This window comes from Mycetomoellerius zeteki, unplaced genomic scaffold (assembly GCF_001594055.1).
Source record: "Mycetomoellerius zeteki isolate Tzet28-1 unplaced genomic scaffold, Tzet1.0 scaffold1740, whole genome shotgun sequence".
NCBI lineage: Eukaryota > Metazoa > Arthropoda > Insecta > Hymenoptera > Formicidae > Mycetomoellerius > Mycetomoellerius zeteki.
The window spans coordinates 1,432-11,566 of NW_017256697.1; the positions used below are offsets into that span (position 1 = coordinate 1,432).

The window sequence follows — 10,135 nt, forward strand, 5'->3', positions numbered from 1 at the left end:
GCGAACATGCACCATCGAAAACAACCTGTGAAGATTGGTTTAAACGCTTTAGAAGTGGCGATTTCGACACTGCGGACAAAGAGCGCTCCGGAAGACCGAAAACAATCGAGGACGCCGATCTGCAAGCGTTGTTGGATGAAGATGACACGCAAACTCAAAAACAACTTGCAGAGGTGTTAAACACGTCTCAACAAAGCATTTCCATACATTTACGGCCAGAATGGAACACAAGACATGAGCGAGTGATTTTGCAGCAGGACAATGCACCGTGCCATCGCACTTCCATCGTCAAGGACACCATCAAAACGCTGAAATGGGACCTGTTACCACACCCGCCGTATTATATACACCAGATCTGGCTCCTTCTGATTACCACTTGTTCCGATCAATGGCGCATGACTTGGCTGGACTACACTTGGCCAGTTTCGAAGAAGTGCGAAATTGGATAGATGAATGGTTTCGGACCAAAAACGAGTCGTTCTATCGTCGCGGTATTCATGCATTGCAAGAGAGATGGCGAAAATGTATAGCTAGCGAGGGACGATACTTTGAATAAGCCGCTTTTTGTTTTTTCTTGAAATTTTGTATTTTTCATTGATCAAAAAAACCCGGAAACTTATTTGTACACCTAGTAAACGTTAATATCTCCTTAACTATTGTTGACACCGCAAAATGGTACAGGACTTTTCGACTCAGTGTAGTCTGTTCTACACACGCACGAAATATTTTGCGGTCGTTACCAGACACCCTGTATAATAAGACGAAACATTTCGATAACATTTATATAATTACATGAATGATATGTATTAATATTTCTAATTTTATACAGATATGTATAATATAATATTATAAAAATAATCTGCAAATTTATAATAAAGCTGCGCTACAAACATAACTAAATTTATATTCTCTAATATATCTCGACATTTAATGTCCCTGCATTAATTTCAGGTTTTCAAAATCATTACTCCTTGTAGTACTCAGACAAAGAATGTTGTAACACATTTCAATATTATATTTTTATTCAATATTATATTGTGTAACATTTCAATATTATATTTTTTAAATATTTTATATTGATGACATTAATATCATTAATGTAACATGTGCTTTACACATACATATGTTTCAAACAACTTTATTAAATAATATTATTGCAATAATGTAGCTATGAAAAAATCTAAAAAATTTTCCTTATCTTTACATTTTAATAATAATAAAAATTATAACATTGTTAAATTTTCTGTCGCTGAATTGAGTACGACAATGAGATACGTAAGAAATAAACTGAATATATTTGACTGACAAATCGAGCTCGGTAATCAAGATACAAAAAATGCGTGCGTTCAGTGTTAAGCCGTAACGAAGAAGAAGGCGGAAGCCCCCATTTTCCGGAACCCCCGTCCCGCCACACTTATCGCTAGTAACATCGACGCCAGCGCCATACGAACGTACCAACCTGAACCGTATAGGGCAGCAATTACAAACAGCAAGATCGCAACGAATTTACTTTCCATAGAATACATAACACTGCCCGCCTTGAAACCTTATGGTTTTAATAAAAATAATACAGATGTCAATGCAGTTCGATTAAATTGGGCATTCATAAACATAAATGAAACATACGACGGATATTATCACTAAAGATTGAAAACTAGTATAACAAATGTATCGTCTAAATGTGTTTTATAAATTTGTCTTATAACGCTGTTAACAAATATATAGTGGTTAACATAGTACATTGTAATGAGTATTAACCTAAGCATCTAAAGGTAGAATTGCTAATCTAGTTAGTGGCCTAATAATTGTTTCGTTCCTAGTCTGAATTTCAACTGATCTGACCTCATCATCAGAACTCAAGTTAACACGGTCCAAAAGCCACTGCAACGGCATTAATCCTGGTTGCTGCACTACGACTAATTGACCTGTCTAAGGCTGGAATCAGATTACGTATTGAAATTGATGATTGAAAAATTCAAATTTGACCAATCGAAACGAAAGGAGCTAAAATTTCTTTGTCCTTATTGGTCAAATTTCAATCTTCAATCTTCAACCTCAATCTTCAATGCGTAGTCTGATTCCGGCCTTAAGGGATTGACCATTATCAGTCTTCCATTTTGTACGTCCTTGCAAATTGTTAAGATATTCAATTCGCCACCGTTGCTAAAAATGTTGTCTCAAACGCTCTATCAATTGCCATCGGCTTAGCCTATTTATTTTAATATTTTCTAAATCTGAGTAAGTATAACTATTTACAGGTTATCCAATAAGGAAATGTCCAGGCGTTAAGGCTTGTATATCGTTAGAATCATCAGACATTGGGCTTATAGGACGTGAATTTAAGATTATAGCTTCAATTTCGGCGATGACAGTAGACATTTCATCGTAATTGAGTGATGTATTACCAATTATCCTCTTCATATGATATTTTGCAGACTTAATGGCTGCTTCCCACAATCCGCCAAAATGCGGAGCGTTAGGTGGTATCATTTGCCATTGAATTTGCATTTTTGTGAACAAATTGTTTAATCCGCGCTGCGTTTGTTCTTCGCAAAATACCCTATGAAGATTGCTAATTTCTCGTGCTGCTCCGACAAAATTCGTAGCATTGTCAGAATGTAAACAAACTACCTTGCTCCTTCGGGCCATGAACTTTTTAAATACACCCAAAAGGGCGTTTGACGACAAATCAGCCACTAGCTCCATGTGGAGCCTTGGTAGCAAAACATACGAAAATACGAGTATATGCCTTAATTAATTTAGCATTTCTACGTTTATGTTCTCTTATAAGAAACGGGCCACCGAAATCCAAGCCTGTGTGCGCAAATGGGTGTGAAGGAATTACCCGCGAACTAGGGAGATCGCTCATAATAACTTGGCACTTGCCAGGCTTGAGTTTGAAGCAACGTTATGCATTTCTTTATAATGTTTCGAGCAGTCACCTTAACCGAAATTGGCATGTACGAGATCACTCGCAGTAACTTGTCAATGTTGAAAATCAGAAATTCTTTTTATGTTTTAATTAATATAATAATCAATAACTAATATTTTTCCGACATTCTAAACAGAGGAATTTTAATCAATCAATATCAATTTAACATATTGAAAAGAACACATCATCACATTAATTTCCTACCGTCAGATCATACAACATCAATACATCTCGTCCTTCGCTCCTGCATTCAACGCACACGCGCTCTTATTAAAGGCATCATTTTGTCAGCAACCACAAACTCTGATCCGTGTAGATATTAATATTATTATTCAATTACATAATGTTAATTAACAAAACATACAACGCATAAAATTGGTGAGCTCACCCGCACGCAGCTTATAGAGAGTAAAAAAAAAAGGAAGTCTCCAAAAACAAAAAACAAAATCTTCTGAGGAAGAGTAACGAATTTTAAGAACTCCAATGTTTCCGATTTTCTTCTTCCTCAAAATGTTAACTTTAAACTAGAAACTAAAACCAATACTAAACTCGAGCAGTATTACCAACCAACAGTCAAAACTAGAATATTTGCCAATTAACTCGTCTAGCACATCTGATTCCTGTCTTACAACATGTATTTTGACCTTTAATTGCTCCGGTAATATTTCCGAATATTGTGGTTGTTGATCAGGCCAGTCACTCTCACCCAACTTCAACCACTCGGGGCCGTTCCACCACGTGAATTTATTAATTTCTGAGGCTTCGCCCCACGAGAAATTATGTCCGCGGGATTATGTTTAGAAGAGACGTGATGCCAATTAGTTACTTTAGTTAATCTTTGAATTTCACCAATACGATTAGAAACGAATACTGAAAATCTGCGCGACCGTGCTCTAATCCACGACAACGTAATTGTGGAGTCGGTCCAGAAAAATATCTTATGAGGTTGTATATCAATTGACCTTAGCAATTTATTTTGAAGCTGAGCTAGTAAAAGAGCTGCACACAATTCTAGACGCGGTAACGAAATCTCCTTAGTTGGTGCAACTCGTGATTTAGATGTTAAGAGACGCGTTTGAAAATGCATTTGGGTATCGCATATTCGTATATAACAGCATGTACCATAAGCATGTTGACTGGCATCTGCAAAACCATGAAATTGAATTTCTAACGTTTCGAGGGTTATACCAATCATTCGTGGAATGCGTAACTCCGATAGATTTGACATTTGTTCTTTATACTCTAACCTATTCAATGTGAATGCATGTTGGCAGGAACCGAAGCATCCCAATGCAATTGTAATTTCCACAACTCTTGAATCATTAACTTGGCCAGAAGAACGACTGGGCTGATCAATCCTAACGGATCAAACAATCGAGATATCTCAGATAACATATTCCTCTTCGTTATTTCCGAGTGCATGCTCTTTGCATCGAATGTATATCGAAAAGAATCATCATATGGATTCCATTGTAAACCGAGTATCCGAGTTTCATTATTTTCACTTATAGGAACACAATCCTACTCCTTGTTATAAGAAATTCCTTCTAAAATTTCAGTACAGTTGGAAAACCATTTGTTTAGCGTAAAACAACCCTTCGACATGATTTCAATGATTTGATTACGTTTGGCTTTTGCATCGGCCAATGAATGTGCGACTGTTAGCAAATCGTCAATATAAACATCATTGATTATAGCCCGTGAACCTTCAGGAAAATCTTTTTGATGCAGTCCTGCCAAATATTTTAAACATCTAGTTGCTAGATATGATGCAGAGGCAGAGCCATATGTTACAGTTGTTAACTGATAAGTAGATACAGGATCACTAACATTTTCTCGCCATAAAATGGATTGCAACGAGATTTGTGCCGGATCCACGAGTATCTACCTATACATTTTTACTATGTCAGCAGTAAAAACATATTTGAATGAGTGAAATCTTGCTAATAACATAAATAAGTCTGATTGAACTACCGGACCTACCATCAAAATATCATTTAAAGATACCCCAGTATCTGATTTGCAGGATCCATCAAAAACTACTCTTAACTTGGTGTTTGTGCCGGATGCCTTGAATACATAATGGTGTAGTAAATAAAATGATATTTTATTTTTATGAATAGAGTCGTCTGATAACCGCATATGTCCTAAATTGTAATACTCTTGCATGAACGACGTATACTCAATTCTTAATTGCTTATTATGTTTAAAATATCTTTCTAAATTATGAAATCTTTATAGAGCTATGTTTTTGGATTCACCGAGCTGTGGTGACTGTGCGGTCTTGATTGGCAATGTCACAATAAATCTTCCTTCGCTATTTTGTTTAATAGTTCGCAAAAAATGTTCCTCGCACTCATGGTCACTCGGTGACCAAACGTTTTGACTTGAAATATTGTGTTCAAAATCCCAGAATTTAGTTATTGACTGTTCAAGATCACTATTTGATATATCAGGGATTACCGAGCAAGTATTTACCAATGTCATGGCACTACTTTTTAAATATCTGTTATTGATGGAGCCTGCCAATATCCAACCGAAAAGGGTTTTTTGTATAGTTGGGTTATTGACAGACGATTTTATTTGACCTATGCACAAGACCCGCCAGAATACATCAGCCCCAAGCAACAATTGAACCGTTGAAGGCACATTAAACTGAGGATCGGCAAGTATAATGTTTTTTGGTATGTTCATGCTTGTTTGTTTAAATGCATCATAGGAACTGACTCGGTAATTTTTTCCGTTACTATACATTCAATAGTTAATTGGAAATTGTTTATGCGAGACTGAATTTTAATAGTGACTATGTCCTTTACTCACCATTTGGTTTATTCCAACTATAGATATGTTTTGCTGCCTAGTTGTCAAACTTAATTGAGATAGAAATTCACGTGTAATCAAATTTGCTTGGGAGCCGTTGTCCAATAATGCTCTGCAAGGAGTCTTATTTCCTGCTGATAGTATAACATAGTTTCCTTTAACGCTGCTCACATTATGAGTAACCATGGTGTGTAAAGTGGCAGTTTCTAAAGAAGTGGCTTGTTGTTGAACATCTGTCGCATTCTTTGAACTGCCCTGCTTATCTATGTACAAAAGCGTGTTGTGCTTCAAACTACAAGTCTTGCATGTACCGGATGTGCGCAGCTGTATGAATCTTAGATCGGAGACAATTTATAAATTGCGCCTTTCTTCTAATCTGCGGAAGTTAGGTAACTTTAAGAAAGATTGACAAAAATAAATGAAATGATTCTTATCGCAAAAATTACATTTTGAAGTTACTGATGCAGCACAATTTATAATTGATTTACGAACGGATGATTGATTGCCCTTATTGTTTGATGTGGATGCACTCTTTTTATTAATAATTGACTCAAGCGTGTTACATTTTTTTAATAAAAATTCTACGAATTGATCGATTGTGGGTAGTTGATCTGAATCTAAAATACCTTCCCAGTCGCGAAAAGTCTTATGCGGGGTCTACAATAGAAGTCGTAGCGGTCGTAGAGTCTTAAGTCATAGAAAATTGACCAATCACAGTTGATTATTCTTCTCATATTCGACTGTGATTGGTCAATTTTCTACGACTTAAGACTTTACGACTGCTACGACTTCTAGTGTAGACCCCGCATTAGAATCAAGCTTGTTTCCCAAAATTTGAATAACGATATCATCCCATTGATCGACTGGGCGATTTTAGTGCATTTACATGCTTAAGGGGATACTAAACTGATTACCGAACTTGATCGAGGTCGATAGTGCAGACTTTTTTAATTCCAAATTCGATAATAGTGACATCTTTGATTCATTTCTTACATTATATAATATTATACATACTAGGTGTACAAATAAGTTTCCGGGTTTCACACATGGATGGCGCCAACGACACATGTAGTCGACATACATGTCTGAAGTTGTTTATTTTTTGTGGCTGCAACATCTGACGACAATAATCAATCAAAATATTTCCAGTTTCGCGACGAAAAAAAATTTTTATGCAACAGTGAAAATGTCGAGTTTTAGGAAAGAAAACAATGCTCTGCGTTTGGTGGGACCAGAAAGGAGTGGTTTACTATGAGCTGTTGAAACTAGGCGAAATTGTCAACGGAGAACGCTACCGACAACAACTAATCAATTTAAGCCATGCATTGCTCGAGAACCGGCCAAAATGGGACACAAGACATGAGCGAGTGATTTTGCAGCAGGATAATGCACCGTGCCATCGCACTTCCATCATCAAGGACACCATCAAAACGCTGAAATGGGATCTGTTACCACACCCGCCGTATTCACCAGATCTGACTCCTTCTGATTATCACTTGTTCCGGTCGATGGCGCATGACTTGGCTGGACTACACTTGGCCAGTTTCGAAGAAGTGCGAAATCGGATAGATAAATGGTTTCGGACCAAAAACGAGTCGTTCTATCGTCGCGGTATTCATGCATTGCAAGAGAGATGGCGAAAATGTATAGCTAGCGAGGGACGATACTTTGAATAAACCGTTTTTTGTTTTTTTCTTGAAATTTTGCATTTTTCATTGATCAAAAAAACCCGGAAACTTATTTGTACACCTAGTATATCGTTCTATCTCGCTTAAACGCATACATCTGTTCTTATATAACATATGCCAGCATCATCTATCGCAAGACCGCGCAACTATTAATACACGGAATTTCGGCTCTGTTGACCCAGTCTTCGCAAAGCATCCGTATACACGTATTTTCCATTCGGTGAAAAAGCTTTTCTTCTAGACTTTCAATCTTAGTTCTACAAACTCGGTATCGTTCGTTACAATAATGTGACCTCAGCCATATGCTTATTTTCAAGATATAAACTATAAAACTCTTGTATGAAGCAAATATAGACCTGAGGTGTCAGCTGTACGAGCTAAAAGTAAGCGAATTTTTAAACTTTTCTTCGATTTTCTTATAAAATCCGTTACAGCTGAAGTCCTGTTTGTGCGTACTTTAATTCTATAAAAACAATTTTGCAATCCATCAATTCAATTCAGAGATATTTCCGAATGATGGTAAAGTAGAACGACTTTAGCATCGGCTTAACAGTAGTATTAATTAATGCCTTAAGTTCGGAATGACTTTCCTTTTTAATGCTAGGAATGTCAATGATAGCTTGAACATGAGCTTGAACAATAATGCGAATTCGATCATACCGATCTGATAGTATACGCCAAGCAACCACAAAATTCTCTCCCGTTAGATCTAACGACTCGATTGAATCTGCTGCGTCACCTGATAACGACGCACGTAAATACTGAAATTTCTCAATGTCTGTTAACTTATTATTATCATCTGAAATGATGGTGTGAAACATTTGAGCGAAAGGCATCCATTCTGAGCACTTTCCTGAAAATACTGGTAAATTTAAACGAGGAAGTTTAATGTTGGAATTTCTTTGCACAGTGACTTGATTTGCCACACTATCAACCTCTGGCATTTGTTGTTGAACTTGCGCCGCTTGAAAGTTATCTATTAAATTGACTGTTCGAGTCATTAAATTATAATATACCGTCTCAAACGATTCGTGCTCATTCGATTCAGGATCTGGCTCTAATGCTTCAATGGTGAATTGAGTACGCTCGAAAACATCCCAGTAAGCCGACAACTTATCCCTTCTGAGCTGTAACTGTACACATACTTCCTGGTTAACATCCTGAATCGAATTGACGTACGCTTTTATACGCGTACAAGAAGCCTTGATCGATCTTCGCTTAGCCTTTAATGAATCTTCTTCTTCTTCGGTTTTTTGGCCAGGCAACCAGGGTTGAGCTAGGCCACTGATGTTCGCGAAAATTGATTCGTTGCGATTTGGAAGTTCCCTAGAGGAGTTGTCCGAATACGCGCAAGCCCCCCATCACCCGGACGCCTGCTGCCACCTAACGGTAAGCAGCGCGCCAAAGGATAGAAAGAGGGGCAAAATTTAAAAGAGAAGATCGTTGGCCGTCATAAAGGCCAAGACCAACCGACAAAGTCTGGGAGAAGGGGAGGAAAGGGCAGGAAGGAGATCCTGAGGGGAATCGGGGAATTTTTTAGCAATGTAGTTGCGGATTGAAAGAGAATTCTTATTGAATAGTTCACAGTGAAAGATCAAATGATTGACAGTTTGGCGGGAATCGCCGCACGGACACGCCGAAGAGCTCACAATACCAATCCTATATAGGCTTTCGTAAGTGTTCACATGATTAGATCTGAGTCTATTAATATGTACAATCTCTCTCCTCGACAGGGATTCCTTGTGAAACCATGTCTTCGTGGACGATGTATAGAAGAGGTCGTACTGCGTGCCCTTACCCTCGTAGACCGAGACTCTCCTCATGTATTCCTCCTGATGATTATTCGCACCGATCCTTGACAGAGCCAGAAGATCCTCGTATGGCACCCAGAAACGTGGCCGACAAGTTCCAAGCGCAGCACGCTTAGCACACTGATCCGCGAGCTCGTTGCCCGGGATACCACAGTGAGCCGGAACCCAAAACAAGACAATTTCCGTTCCTCGTTTAGTGACTTCAATGTATGCCTGTTTGATGTAATAAATAAGATAGTTTCGCTGTGTGCTATTGGAGTTCCTCAGTGCTTCTAAAGCGCTTTCTGAGTCGGAGAAAATGACACACTTGGATAACTGGAGGTCCCCAGCAGCTAACACAGCCTGATAGATAGCCCAAAGTTCGGCAGAGAAAATGGATGTCTCAGGCGGCAATCTATGCTCCACGGTACCCTCCATATCAGGCGAATAGACCCTTTAATGAATAGATATCTATTTTGCTTAAATTAGTGATACAAAAGAAAAGAAAAACTTAAGTATTGATAATTGCGCTGAGATGATGGTCGTCGCTGTGGATGCTCGTGGAGGCTCTAGAGAGCCTATAATAGTGATGCCGGATTTCAATTCGATGCATCGAGAATCGATTTTTTTTCGTACTAAAAAATCGATTTACCAACGATTCTGAGAAGTACGATTTATTCTCGATTCAATTTTTTTTCAGCTTGAATCGATTATTCTGGCTGTGTTCCAAAATTCACTGCCAGTGCTGAAAATATATAGGCCGTGGTCCGATTCATGCTGACAACGCTTATGAGCATTATTTGTCTTCGTTCAACATTTGACAAACAACAAGGATGAAATGATTTTTAAGCGTTGCGAGCAAATGAATCGGACCGAGGTCATAATACACGTAACGTAAACTATAG

General features: G+C 38.0%; 1 protein-coding gene across 1 annotated transcript; it reads right to left on the bottom strand.

Moving 5' to 3' along the window:
* Window positions 1–2,259: 2,259 nt before the first annotated feature.
* LOC108721629 (uncharacterized) lies at window positions 2,260–2,706 on the bottom strand. The gene has a single exon (XM_018446269.1). It carries the CDS (start codon window positions 2,704–2,706, stop codon window positions 2,260–2,262), a length of 447 nt encoding a protein of 148 aa, XP_018301771.1.
* Window positions 2,707–10,135: the final 7,429 nt, after the last annotated feature.

Coding starts and splice junctions, on each gene's coding strand:
- LOC108721629 (XM_018446269.1), bottom strand. CDS start 2,706: ATGGAGCTAGTGGCTGATTTGTCGTCAAACGCCCTTTTGGGTGTATTT.